The 14,154-nt window shown below is 53.8% G+C and overlaps 1 protein-coding gene across 3 annotated transcripts; it reads right to left on the bottom strand.

Annotated features, from left to right (window-relative positions):
• Positions 1 to 585: 585 nt before the first annotated feature.
• PCIF1 (phosphorylated CTD interacting factor 1) lies at positions 586 to 13,927 on the bottom strand. Of its 3 annotated transcripts, XM_045529561.1 has the most exons (18): positions 13,550 to 13,927; positions 12,265 to 12,332; positions 11,390 to 11,686; positions 10,006 to 10,148; positions 9,791 to 9,915; positions 8,179 to 8,316; positions 7,850 to 7,980; positions 7,574 to 7,728; positions 5,462 to 5,609; positions 5,289 to 5,372; positions 4,906 to 5,005; positions 3,644 to 3,806; positions 2,769 to 2,941; positions 2,540 to 2,626; positions 2,269 to 2,453; positions 1,503 to 1,596; positions 1,219 to 1,394; positions 586 to 1,113 (listed from the first exon to the last, which is right to left on the bottom strand). In XM_045529561.1, exons 3-18 carry the CDS (start codon positions 11,473 to 11,475, stop codon positions 882 to 884), a joined length of 2,220 nt encoding a protein of 739 aa, XP_045385517.1. In that variant the 5' UTR covers positions 11,476 to 11,686; positions 12,265 to 12,332; positions 13,550 to 13,927; the 3' UTR covers positions 586 to 881. The 3 variants fall into 3 exon arrangements, with proteins under 3 accessions (XP_045385517.1, XP_045385516.1, XP_045385518.1); XM_045529560.1 differs by lacking the exon at positions 12,265 to 12,332; XM_045529562.1 differs by lacking the exon at positions 12,265 to 12,332 and having other exon boundaries at positions 11,513 to 11,686.
• Positions 13,928 to 14,154: the final 227 nt, after the last annotated feature.

Here is a 14,154-nt window from a genome sequence, read left to right as displayed (position 1 = left end):
CTGAACCAGAAGGGAGGGAGGAGCCTGTTCGCAGCTCCCGCACGTGGGCTGTGAGACGGAGGCTGCTTGGCTCCGTGGAGCATCCTGCCCTGCCTCTGTAAGTACAGCGGTCTAGCAGCAGGGCAGACCCTTGGTGCAGACCCAGCAGTAAGAGGTGGCTGAGCTGCGGAGAGCCCACCACACACCTTCAGACCCTGATCCCTGCTGGCCTCAGGGAGCAGGAGCTCTGTGCCTGCAGGCGCTACACACGGAGACCCTTGTGGCTCTCAGGCTGCTGTTCTCCTGAGCCTCAACTATGAAACAACACTCCGTGTGGTGGCTTTGGGCACAGCTGCCAGTCCCCTGTTCCCCAGAGGCCTCCATGCAGGCCCAGCTGTGGGAGTCTGGAACTAGGTGACGCAGGGCCCTGGATTCTTCAGACCTGCTGGGCACAGGCACAGACCACAGGGACCCAGCTGGGGGGGACCCTGGGATGGGGTGTGAAGGTCCAGGGGTCATGAGAAGGAGAGCCTGGATCAGTAGAGGGGTGTGGTCCCGGAAGTAGCCCCAAGTGCCTCAGCCTTCTCTGCCCTCAAGACCCTCATATGTTGTTGGAGGGGTTTCTGTATTTCCTTTTACAAATGAAACAAGGTGGGAACAGGGTGGGGCTGGGAAAGCATGGGGCCTATTTACAGGGGACTTGGAGTGAGTTTGAGGTGGGGTGTTGGGGGATAAAGGCAGGGAGGGAGAGCCCTAGCACAGCCATCATTTCCTATGGCAGTGGCAGCTAAGGTCCTGCTGCCACCCAGGAGGAGGGCCCTGGGGTCCACTCAGTTCCCACAGGGCCAAGTCCCAGCAGTCCATACCAGCATCCCTGGGGCTCCTCCTCCCCGCAGGATGTGTTAAGTGGGGTGAGGCTCGCGGCTAGGGCCCTGCTCACGGCCAGAGTCCCGGTCCTTGGCCTCCGAGGAGGACGATGAGGAGGAGCCAGAGCCATGGCTGCGGCCTGACTGCCGGTAGGCAGCAGTCAGCTCCTGCAGCCGCTCAGGCGTCGGCCCCCACTTGGCAAAGCCAGGGTCGTTCTGTAGGAAGAGCACAGCTGTGTTGTGGACAGCCTTGTAGTGCATTTCCTCCCTGTGGGCAAAGGCAGCTGCTCAGGCTGGGGCTTGGCCTGGCCTGGCCTGACCAGCCCCGCCTGATCATCCCGGCCCTCCTTCCCCTGCCCTCCCCAGCACCCACTTCTTGCAGATGTGCTGGGAGCCACTGCGGTACTCGTGCTCGAAGGCAGGCAGGACCAGCTGGTGGCGTTTGAAGCGGCTCTGCTCCATGCGGGTGAGCGCTGGTGTGGGGGGTTCCCGCCACTCGGGGATGAACACAATGAAGGACAGTGGCTCCAGTGAGCCCTCGAGCAGTTTCTGTGGGAGAGAGCACAGGGTGACATCAAGGGCTGCCCCAAGGTGGCTGGCCATCCTGCCTGTCCCCCACCCCCACCCCAGCAGCAGCACCAGCAGCAGCACACCCACCTCGAAGTGAGAGACCATGGCATCCATGAGCTCCTCGCAGAATGGAGGGTTGGCCTCAAAAGAACCACTCAATGGGGCGAAGTCTAGACAGGGCCTGGGAACAGGGGTGAGCATTTAAAGTCCCATCAGGACTCAGTCCCTCAACAAGAAACTGGTGCCACCCCTACCCCAGGCAGCCATGCTAGAGATAGCCCTGGTCAGGCCAGAGGCCAGCACCCACCCTTAATTTACTCTAGGACAAGGTCTAACCATCTCCATGGAAGGAACGAGGACAGGCTCAGGCTTGTATGCCTATGCCCACCAAGCTGGAGTTCAAATCCAGTTCTGAGCACACTGCCACCACAGAATATGCCACACCCAGAAACTCCCCAGGGTGCTGAGCTTTGGATCTCTTGATTGCTTGGGCATTTCTTCCCCCTGGAGAAAGCACCATCTTCCATCTTTGCTCCCCCTCTGCATTCCCCCCTCCTAGTTTATAAGGTCTCTGAGGTCTGTGTCATCACTTCTCATTCCTCTCAGGGCCTGGAACCACGTGTTCCTATTCCAACCCTGAGCTGAGGAACCCACATGCCTGCCACAGGGCCAGAAAAGCTGAGGCTCCCAGAGGTTAAGTTCCCACAGCTGGTAAGTGGTGGAGGCAGGGGCTACACTCAGGACTGCCTGACTCTAAAGCCCTAAAGCAGCTGGCCAGGACGGGACCTGCGCTCTGGAGGACAGCTTCCCGGGCCTGGGCGACAGGGGGTGCTCAGCAGCCCCTGGCTCTTACCCTCGGGAGCCAAAGTAGCCATCTGTGTCAGGGAAGGCAGAACAATACTGACGGAAGTAGCAGTTGAGGGGGGAGGCGAAGCACTCAAAGCTGACGCCGAAGAGCCGGTGGAGGGCCTCGAAGACGTGCACGGGCAGTGATCCCTGCAGGCCAGTCCCCTCATAGAGGCCCACGCCAAACATCATCTGCAGAGGGGCCATGGTCAGCATCTGGGGCTTGGCCTCCCAGCTCCCTCCAGGGGAGCCCTCCCCCGGCTGTCCCAGGCCTATACCTGGTACCGTCGGAGAAGACACCAGACCCGGGGCAAGAACCTCTCAAAGGCAGAGTCATCAATGCAGCTGTAGCGGTAAAGGAGCCACTGTGGGACAGAAAGTGGTGGGCTTCAGAAGGAGTCCCTCATGCCCTTGTCACTGGTCTCCTGCTAGGACTCTGGTCAAAAAAGACCCCAGGCCCTAACTCATGCCATCACCTGGGGCCCTCCTCCCCACCCCTGTTCTTACCAGCTTGCTGAAGTAGTTGCGGCTGACCTTGACCATCTCTCCCTTATACCGGATGCAGACCACGTTGTTCTCCATGTGCATCTCCACGCTAGGCATGGGGGGTGCAGTCACAGCCAGCCGCACTGGGTAGCAGTACACCAGGCGGGGCTCCACCTCGGGGGCTTCCACCTCCTCTGTGGGTAGAACGAGCAGTAAGGGGCTGCCCTGTCCCCACTCTGCTCAGTCTCACCCTGGGCAGCCTCGGTGCCTGCTGGGTGCTGCGTGCTTTACACACTTGCTTCATGCCAACGGGGGGAAAGTCTCGGTCCACAGTTCAGTAAACTGTGGGTCAGTTTCAGTAGAAAGGGAACAAAAAGCCATTCAAAACAAAAACCAACCCGACAGTTGGCAGGGCCAGAAACCAGTGGTCTGTGTCAAATACACTCAGTACTGAAGCAGGCCCCAGGTGGCCACGCTCGGGGCCTGGCAGGCAGGCTCCGGTCCGTGGGTCTCACTGCCAGGTAGAAGTATGAGCACTGCATCCCCTTCGTCGAAATAGTCATGATGCCTTACACTTGGGAATCTTTGGGCCATCTGTGGTTTACTTGAGTTACCTACGAATACTCACACTGCTGTGGCCAGGTGTGATGCCTCAGTCTGGGGAAACCGAGGCTTGCAGAGGATGGATGGAAACCCAGGTCCACCCCACGACCTATCCCCGGCCCATCTTTCTCCACCAACTTCTGGCTCCCCTTTCTCATCACTTCTCCGTTTGCCGGAGGACAGCAGGTTCTGCCCCAAACCCATCCCTGGCCTGAGGCTTAGCCTCACTTGTTACTTCCGTCAGGGATACAGAGTTGACGGCGTCACACCTGGCTCCCCACCACCTTGCTCACCTGGGATGTTGTTTTCCTTGAGGATGGCAAGGTGCTTCTCTCGGATCCGTTTGACATACTCCAGGGAGATGTGGTAGATCTTGCTGCAGATGCCTTCCACAGAGTCCTTGGCTGCAGCTGAGACATGGGGACCACACTGCCTCCGAAGGTGCTCCAGGCGATCCTGGAGGAGACACTTCCGATCAGGGCACCAGCGGAGGCCAGAGGGCCTCAGCTGGGGTGGCAGGTAACTGTAGGGGTGTTGGATTCCAGCAGTCCTCGTTTGAGACCAGCTCTGCTACTTGCTAGCTCTGTTACTTGGACAAGTCCCTTGGCTTCCCTGAATCTTATTCGGCAGTGTCAAGGAACACAAAATACCTAACAGGGCAGTTTGAATATTAAATGTGATCATTCCCCTTAGGGCTTACCAAGCCCCTGCCATACAGTAAGTGTCCAATAAATGCCAGAAGCTTTTCTTGGGGTTACACTGTACTACTTCCCATAACTACTGGAGAAACAGACAAACCACAGACCAGCACGTCCCAGCTTATAGCATTTGCAGTCTATCGGGGAAAGAACTGATTACAAAATGGGGTGCTTGGTTGTTACAGGTTTGAAATTTGAGCTTTTAGCTACTTGCAAGGATGACTGTAGGCAATTGCAATTTTGCTGAATCACACGTGTAAAACTGAAGAGTGAAATGAGTCACTCTGGCTAGTGAGCACACCTACCTTCATCACTCTCTACGTGTCAAGTACACAGTTACTATCGTGAAGTGCGAAACCTTGTCTCTTGTGAAAAATGGTCCTGAAAAGAAAGCCCATTGCTAGTGCTGGTGGAGATGTTTAAGAAGTGATAGGTTTTGGCCAGAAAACAGAATTGCTTTGGACACATTAAAAGTAGGGAACTGAATCTGATGGTAGCCCTTGAGTATGATATGAACACATACATACAGAAAAAGTTTGTCAATCTCTTTCCAAAAATCTACTCAAGGGAGATGCTGTACATTCTTTAAGTTGAAAAGGCAGCTACTGGTGGTATGTGGCCAAGCATGGGATTCCATTAAAAATGTTAATGGGAACATTCTTTGGGAGAAAGCCAGGAGCCTAGAGAAACATCTCCATAGTCAAGAGTTTGGGGACTGAGGAGTGTCAACGGTCTGTACTGCACAAGGATCGGCAGCTGGGGGAGGCCCTGCACAGCATGGACAGGCAGAGTAGGCTTCCTGGAGGAAGTGGCCACAGAGCCCTAAAACTGGCCTCTTCACCCTGGGGCCCACTCACCATGTAGTCCTCCTTGGAGGCTGAGTGGTCCTTCCGGAGCCAGCTGAAGGTGTCTTCCACGTTCCACTTGACCACCTTCCTGCTGTCGGGAGACGCACTCCTGCCAGTCAAGGGCGGGAGAAGGGTGGCTCAGCTCTGCACGGCGGCCAGCTGTTAAGTTGCCTGCTGCACCCTCCTCACTCCTCCTAGCCCCCTTTCACTGGCTTCTCGGGCACCAACCCCTAGGCTTACACTTGTAGCCCTTGTTCTGCCTTTGGGAGCCGGCCCCCACTTCTGCAACCAAGAGCAATGACAAGAGCCCTGTGTGAGAGTGGCTGGAGTGCCTACAACCTCCCCATCTGATCACAGACCCATCTTGCTTGGGGCAGGAGATGGAGCCACACCTGGACTCGATGAGCCGCCTGGCAGCCTCTGCATATTTAAAGAGCAGGCGCTTGGCTTCCTCCCGGAACTTGATTCGGGATAACCTGGGTTAGAGAGCAGGCAGAGTCAGCACTTCTATACATGACTGGGCACAGAAATCAAAGGGCCCAGGGTCATCCCTGTGGGGCTGTACCTGATAGGAATGTCATTCATGATTTCACGAAACATGGAAGGTGACACAACTGGTTCACAGTTGCTCGGCAACAGAGGGTCAGAGCCTTTGTCCACCACCTTGCGTTCCAGCATCCAGCGGTTGAAAGATTCCCGAGGCGGCTCGATGCCTATAGGACAGGAGAGGTCCTGAAAGCCTGGATTTAATCAACAGGTTCCACTCGGGGCCTGGCACACAGGAGGTACCACATTGGGCAGTTAAGCAAGACACAGTCTCTGTTACTTTAGAAGCTTACATTCTAGGCCACATTTCCCAAAGAATGTTCTGAGAATCACTAGTTTTTTGTTTTTGTTTTTTTGAGACAGAGTCTTACTCTGTCATCCAGGCCTGGAGTACAGTGGCGTCATCATAGCTCACTGCAACTGCAAACGCCTGGGCTCAGGCGATCCTCCTGCCTCAGCCTCCTGAGTAGCTTGGACTATAGGTGTGTGCCACCATGCCCGACATATTTTTTTCTATTTTTAGTAGAGTCAAGGTCTCACTGTTGCTCAAGCTGGTCTTAAACTCCAGACCTCAAGCGATCCTCCTGTCTTGGCCTCCCAGAGTGCTAGGATTACAGGTGTGAGCCACTCAGCCCAGTCAAATCACTAGTTTTAAAAAGAATGCTAAAAAGTATTAAAATAGGGTAAAAAAAAATGGGGTTGGGGGAGATTCTATATTTGAGCAAAATTAAGTAGGTTTATTTACTAATTATAAAAATTTAAAGCCAGACGCGGTGGCTCACGCCTGTAATCCTAGCACTCTGGGAGGCCGAGGCGGGTGGATCGCTTGAGGTCAGGAGTTCCAGACCAGCCTGAGCAAGAGCGAGACCCCATCTCTACTAAAAAATAGAAAGAAATTATCTGGCCAACTAAAATGTATATATAGAAAAAATTAGCTGGGCCTGGTGGCGCATGCCTGTAGTCCCAGCTACTCGGGAGGCTGAGGCAGTAGGATCGCTTAAGCCCAGGAGTTTGAGGTTGCTGTGAGCTAGGCTGACGCCACGGCACTCACTCTAGCCCGGGCAACACAGCAAGACTCTGTCTCAAAAAAATAAAATAAAATAAAATAAAAATTTAAAACTGCAGTCTGAGTACTGATCCATTTCACTTACTCCTGTAATCTGTGAGGTACAGATACTCTCACTTTTATGTTCTTTTACAGATACACGTTGAGCATCCCTAATCTAAAAATTCAAAATTCAAACTTTTTTTTCCCCTGAGATAGGGTCTCACTGTGTTGTCCAGGCGATAGTGCAGTGGGGTCATCGTAGCTCACAGCAACCTCAAACTCCTGGGCTCAAGTGATCCTCCTGCCTCAGCCTTCCAAGTAGCTGGGACTATAGGCACACGCCACCACACCTGCCTAATTTTTCTATTTTTTGTAGAGATGGGGGTCTCCCTGTGTTAACTAAACTGGTCTCAAACTCCTGGCCTCAAGCAATCCTCCCACCTTGGCCTCCCAAAGTGCTAGGATTACAGGCATAAGCCACCATGCCTGACCCAAAATCCAAAACCTTTTGAGTGACAACATGACACCACAAGTGGAAAACTCCACACTTGACCTCATGTGATGGGTCACTGTTAAAATGCAGTCAAAACTGTTTCTTGTAAAATTATTTTCAGGCTATGGATGTAGAGTATATGCGAAACATAAATGAATTTCATAGTTAGACTTGGGTCTCATCCCCAATATATTTCATTTTGTACGTGCAAATATTCTAAAATTCAAAAAAGAAAAACCCAAATCTGAAACAATTCTGGTCCTAAGCATTTCAGATAAGGGATACTCGGCCTGTATATAGTAAGGCACTGAGCAGTGCTTGGCAAATACGAGCACTCTGGAGTGTTCGTGGTGATCTTTGGTACTGATTCCAGCCATCCTCTATGCAGTCAGACAAGGAAACTAAAGTGCAGACGGGTTAAGCGATGAGCCCGAGATGACAGAGCCAGCGGTTAGTGGAGCCAGGATTCCAACAGGTCTGCGCCCTCCACAGCACACTGGGCTCCACTGTGCCACCCCAGCCTGTCTGGCCAAGCTGGCTCTCACTGGAGGCGGATGAGAACAAAGGAGGCCGCGGCCCGAGGCAGTTACCCTCTCGCTGCTGACACAGCTCCCGGTAGTGCTGCCGAAGCTTCAGGATGAGCTGAGAGCGGAGCAGCTCCACTTCGGGATGGGGGGGCAGCACCTCCGAGGGCCCCCGGTGCTTGATGACAGCATTGGTCTGGATGTCCAGGTCCCAGTAGACCCTTGGGGCAGAGACAGGAGCAATGAGGATGCCATGCCTGCCACTACCATACCCCACCCCACTGTCCTGGGTAGGCTGGCTGGCAGCAGCGGGTACCCCCAAGCCAATCAGCAGGGACTCACTCAGTGGGTCGGAGGAGAGCTGCCTGCTGTTTATCTTCAGGAGATGCACCCCAAATCTTCAGTGTTGGGGTTCCTGGGACGCTGGGGGAGCTGGGCACCGACGGGCCCGTGGGTGTCACAGGAATTTCAATCTAGAGCAAAAGAGTCACAGAGGCATCAGTTCAGGAGATTTGGCAAACAGGCTCCATCGAACACTGTGTACACCTGGTGAGCTGCGTCCCAGGCCCCCCTCCTGGCCAGCCTGCGGATGCCCGTCCCCTGCAGGGAGCCTGCTGGCTGCCTAAGCTGGCCACTCACCAGCCAGTTGCTGAGAGCCCGTAGACACTCACCTTGGGCTTCTTCACACCATTGCCGCTTGGCTGCTCTTCCGAGAGCTGCCGCTTTCTGGGCTTGTTCTCAGGCGGGGGGGTTTCCACCAAGCTTGAGTCTTGGGGCAGTGGGGTCGCATTCAGCCCCAAAGGGTCCGACTGGTGGAGGGAGACCAGCAGAGTTGCAACCGGGGCCAGAGGCCTAGGAGCCCCAGTACTTTACAATCCTCATGCCCTCCTGCCCCTGCTCCTACTCTTCAAAGAGCAGAAGGGCTGGGACGCAGGGAGAGAACACCGGGCTCCACTCCTGCCTGCTACTTGCAACTGTGTGACCTGGGTGAGTTACTTCCCTTCCAGTTCCCTCACCTTCGGAATGGCCATGCTGAGCCTTACCTTGCCACTGAGAACGTTATTAAATGAATCAGTAAGTATGTCTTAACATGGCATCTGGCATGAGATCGGTGCTCAGAGCATGTTAATGTATTTTCCTTAAGAACAGAATGAAAATCAGGGCTGGGTGCGGTGGCTCACACCTGTAATCCTAGCACTCTGGGAGGCTGAGGCGGGTGGATCGTTTGAGCTCAGGAGTTCGAGACCAGCCTGAGCAAGAGCGAGACCCTGTCTCTACTAAAAATAGAAAGAAATGATCTGGACAGCTAAATATATAGAAAAAATTAGCTGGGCATGGTGGCACATGCCTGTGGTCCCAGCTACTCGGGAGGCTGACGCAGGAGGATCACTTGAGCCCAGGAGTTTGAGGTTGCTGTGAGCTAGGCTGACGCCACGGCACTCTAGCCAGGGCAACAGAGTGAGACTCTGTCTCAAAAAAAAAGGAAAATCAGTAATAAAGGAAAAACTCAAAAGAAATGCTCATTTTTAAGAAAGCAAGACTCTGTGGATGGAACATCTTTGGTGACACCAAAGTATGTGTGTGTTTAGCAATGTACCCCTAAAGTCATATCAAGGTGTGAGTGCTCTGCCTAATTGCTTACTGTGAGGTCTTGGGCCAATCAATTCCCCTCTCTGAACCTCATGTCTTCACTTGCAAAATGAAGTTGCCAACTGGCTTGACTGTGCCCCATAAAGAAAGGCTGCTCTGAGAGGGACCAAAAAGCCCACACTCCCACCAAATAGCTCATGCCTGTATTTCCCATCACATTGCCGTTTCAGTTCCTAGAACACTCTTCTCCTCCCCTCTTGCTACTCTCACTTAGCTAAACTCCCCACCTTAAACACTAATTCTCAGAGTTAGTGTTTTCCTGTCCCCTCCCCTTCCCCAGACCAGGCCAGGACCCTGATGCACTCTAACACTATTCTTCATACAAGTACCACAATTGTGGTAGACGTGGGTGCTCTGAGAGGGCAGCAGCACATCTATCTTGTTGGCACCTGCATTGCTGTGCAGCGCCCAGCCTGCAGCAGCAGCTCAGTATCCTACCCTATTCTAATCATGTTGTCAGTCTCCTCTACTTGAGTGTAGGTTGTATGAGGGTAGGGAACGTGTCTGTCTTGCTTGTCATTGTATCTGCAGGTGCCAGAACAGCGCTAGGCCATAACAGCTGCTCAGGGTACATTTGGGGAAGGCCAGGTGCCAGAGGCTGCTCTGAGATCCCCACCCCAGGCTGGCACTCACAATCACATCATGTTGGCCCAGCACGGGCATCTCCCACAGGGACTGGTTGGTGAATCGGTTGAAGTAGTAGGGGCGGTTCTCCCTCCGGCTCCAGCACTTCTCCCAGCCCGCATGCACCAGCTCCTCTGCAAATAGGCGGGGGGACCAGCCAGGGTCAGGGCTGCTCCCAGGGTACCCTTCCTACCCCGCCACCCACCACTGCTCCCCGCCAGTACCTGGGAGGTCCTGCACCAGGCGGATTGGCTTTGGAGAACAAGGCTGGCTCTGATTGGAAGTGCCCGGGGAGTGACTCAGCAGGGATGCTTCTTCCCGGGGGCTGCCGTGATTCTCATTGGCCATCTCAGCACCCACACGGGACCTGTCACACACAGGATGGAAGACTGTCAGCTCCACCCCTCCACCCACCAATTATAATCCACTGAGGGCCCCAGTGACCACCCCTAGACATGGAGAAATCCAATCCTGTCCTGGAGGGCTGGTGTGGTGCCACAGGAATCCTGGGATCTAAGCTGCAGATCCCTCACCTATAAAATGGGTACACTCCTTCTGTTCCTTCTGCCTGAAATACCTGTCCCCCAACTCCCTGCCTGGCTTGCTGCTGGGTTCAGATCTTCCAGGAAGCCTTCCTTGACTCTCCCCTCTCCGGGCTAAGTGGTCAGAGTCCCTCCTCAGGGCCACGAACACCTCCATCATAGCACTCAGATGCCTTGGTCTATCAACTGGGCTTGTTTCCCCATTAGACTGTCAGAACTTCCAGGAATAGGAATTGGGTCCAATTCAGCTGTCTCCAGAGCTCAGCTATTAATTCTGCAAATATTTACAAAGTACCAAGAGTCGCAAACAATCAGAACAACGTCTACTCTTTAGAAGCTATTCCTACAAGAAGGAAGAGTGACAACACCTCTTGGGAGATGGGATTTTACTGCTCCCATGTAGTCAAATCTAAACGGAACAAAGCACAGCTGGGGAAGGGGCATGGACCTGAATCAGTCACCTCATTTTACACTGTGGGGCAGGATGCAATCTGTCACCGAAAGAACCAGTGCAACTGATTCTTAATTCAGTCCTTTGTAACACCCAGGTGAAAATTTACTTGCAGCAAGGAGGCCAGTTTCTTCAGATTTGTATTCCCTACTTGCCCCACCGAAGCACACTCAGTACAAGCCTCAGTGGCCAAAGTGGTTCTAGGCCTGGAGCTGTCAGACTACTAGAGACCAACTGTGATCGGACTGGTGATGCTACAGCTGTTTTCAGTATGTCACAACACCCAAAAGAAATCAAACCCTTACCCCCAATAAGACCACAAAGGCAAGTTTAAACATCAATTATGTTTGCATGCTGAAATTTTGTCAATTCATTGTGGTCACACTGTTTACCTCATGCTGATCAGAAGCTCTGATTGGTTGTTAACGACATCATAGGAATCATCGGGACATTGATTTTATTGTACACTCAGTCATAGACGTCTTTGTTAATTTGGAAAGGGGAAAATGAATGGTTACTCTATCAGTACAGTTTGGCAGAGAAAAATGCAGGGGGCAACAGAACATATATACAACAAAATAGGGCTTGATAACAAAAAGGTTTAGAACCACTAACCAAGGGAAGGAAAAGCCAGAGCTGCCTTGGTTCTCCTTGGTTCTCTGGGGAGGAAGAATTCCTGGTGCCTCAGGGGCCAGGCCCATAGGTTTCAAGGCTGAATGAGATCCCCCTTTCTCTCACCCTCTGGGGTCTGCAACGCTAGCATGAGAGGGTTTTCTTCTCCAGCCGGATGGACCCACACGTCACAGGGTCCCACAGAGGCAGAGGGGAGGCCTGCAGGAAGGCTCAGCACGGGTGGGTGGGCTGGTCAGCAGTGGAGCAGACAGGGACCCAGGGGATTCCTTGCATCAGCAGCTGGAGAGCAAACAGAAGAAAAGAGTGTCACAGATCTGTGAACAGCAAGAGGGGCAAGGACACAAAGCAAGTTGGGAGCTCCCAGGGCAGGACACACTGGAGGGCAGGGGTCCTGGAGATTCAGGGAATGAAACTGTTACTTCTCAATCTTCCCAACCAATAGGTTTGCCTTCATGGGCTTGTGATCTGCATGGTTGCACAGGGCTCCAAGTTTGAGAAAGCCCCGAGCTTGGTTTAATGCTCTGTTGTCACGTCTTAAAACTTTTAATAATGTTCCAATGAGGGGCCCACACTGTCATTTTGTACACTGGGTCCTGTCAACTAAAGTGCCTTTAGACCATAGAAAAGTGAACGAATATACATCTCATGGATCTGGGGCATAATCCCAAACCACCCACGGTAAGTAAAAGATACACTTCTTTGAATAATGCCTTGAAAAAGGTAAACACATGCAAACACATTTTGTAACGTATCTCGTTTGTCTTTATTGAAAAATTATTTTTCCCAAGAAATATCCTGTGATATTGATGCACCAGATAGATGAACTCCGCAGAAGGGGCAGAACGAGCATAGCTTACTTAATGAGAGGCCGAACAGGGACACTGCAGGTATTTCCACACAGAAACGGGCTGTGCATCAAAATTATCTGGGGGATCGTAAAAAAAAAAAAAAAAAAAATTCAGATTCCTGTACCTCATGCCACATATTAGGAGCCAGAAATGGCGAGGGGAGGTACATAAGAATTTTCTAAACGCACCCTGAGAATGACTGGGAGACGACGAGATGGCTAATTTTTTCACCTCACACCATTTGAAAAATTTACCAATTTTTTTTATGATTAACAAAAATTTAGCTTTTTGCCCTTCCTTTTGCTTGTCCTGCTGCAACAATGGGTCCGGTGGTCACCTGTGGCGTATGTACCATGCTCTGTAAACCTATATCCTGCTCTTGCCCTATAATCCTGTCTTTCTCTCCTCAATAAACCAAATTTTCGTGCTTGTCTAAAAAATAAAAATAAAAAAAATTAAAAAAAAGAGAGAGAGAGAAAGGAAAATGTAATTCCCTATGGAATCTGGGTGCAGCAGCTCTGCGTTCTGGGCCCGTCTGCAGCTTTCCGGCTTAAAAACGGGAACCACTCGACCTCTATGAGCACGGTCTGGCTAGCATATTGTACGCTCTCAGTAAGACACAGCTGCTCCTGTTAAGATAACATTTTTATTTATCCTGTGACTTGCCGACTCCCACGCACACCGCAGACTGAGAAGCTCGGCTTAAGGATAAACAACTCTATCGGCGAACCCAGTGGAAAACACCAGAAGGAAAAGAGTCCGACTCCAGGATTGGAGGAAGAAAGGGCGGGAGCATCCCAGTAATGTACCAATTAGAATTCTCCGGCCCAGTAGGGAGGAGTCAAAGGGCTTGCAAAGTGCGCAGGCGCACAAGCGCGCGCAGCCGGGGACGAGCCCGGCGCGCGTGCACCTTCCCCCTCCCCCAAACCCAGCGGGGGCGGGCTGTTTGGCGCGCGCGCGCCGGCCCATCTCCCGGGCTCCGCCCCCCGCCCCGCCGCGCGCTCCCGCCCCCGGGCTCAGGCGACTCAGAGTCGGAGCCCGACACAAAGGCGGTGGCGGCGGCAGCAGCGGAGGGGCCTTAGAGGCCGCTCCGCCCGCGCTCTCCAGGCCCACCTCGCTCACCTCGGCCACCGACCCGGCTGCCCACCCGCGGGTCTAAGATGGCGGCGGCGACAGAGACAGGGCAAGCGGCAGCCCCGAGCGGAAAGCGCCGGAGGGGCCACTGCCGTCCGGCTTCGGATCCCCAGGCCTTGGCGCGGCTCGCAGCGGGACCATGGCTTCATGGGACTCTTACCTGCCCGGAGCGGAGTCGAGGGGACGGGGCTACACGTTCTGCTCGACCGCCCGTTTTGCCGCCTCCGCCTCGCCCTCCCCAGCGCCGCTGCCGCCATCTTGTGTCCCGGGCAGGGACTCCGCGCTGCGCATGCGCTGGTACCGCCTTTGAGGGACCTCGCCACGGCAGGGCCGCCATCTTGAGTGTGGCAGGGTCGGCCGGTTCATCAGACCCCACTTGCTTTCGGCCCCCTCCCCTTCCTCCCGTCCTTCCCTGCTGCTCCATCCGCCTCTGTAGAGGGGGAGACAGCTTTGTCGGCCTTAGGGGGTGGACCGACGAAGGAATGAACTCACAAGCGCGCCCCCGCCTTAGTTTCCGCCGCCAGCACGCCCGCTGCAGCCCGAGGATCTGGGTGGGCGGTGCGCCGGCAGGGTTGAACTGAGTGTGCGCACTAGGGGGCGCGGGGCAGGTTTGAAACCTGTTGGCGGCTCTTGCTGGGGCTCAGGCTCTTCCGCCAACTCGGGGGCGGAGTCTTGGTGACGTAGGCGCTGGACGTAGCGGGGAGCTGGGTCCTAGCCCCTGGGCGCTCTGCCACGTCCAGCTAGTCTCTTACCCTCTCTGGGCCT

This window comes from Lemur catta, chromosome 17 (genome assembly GCF_020740605.2).
Source record: "Lemur catta isolate mLemCat1 chromosome 17, mLemCat1.pri, whole genome shotgun sequence".
Taxonomy (NCBI): Eukaryota; Metazoa; Chordata; class Mammalia; order Primates; family Lemuridae; genus Lemur; species Lemur catta.
This window is presented reverse-complemented; position numbering and strand designations above follow the sequence as displayed.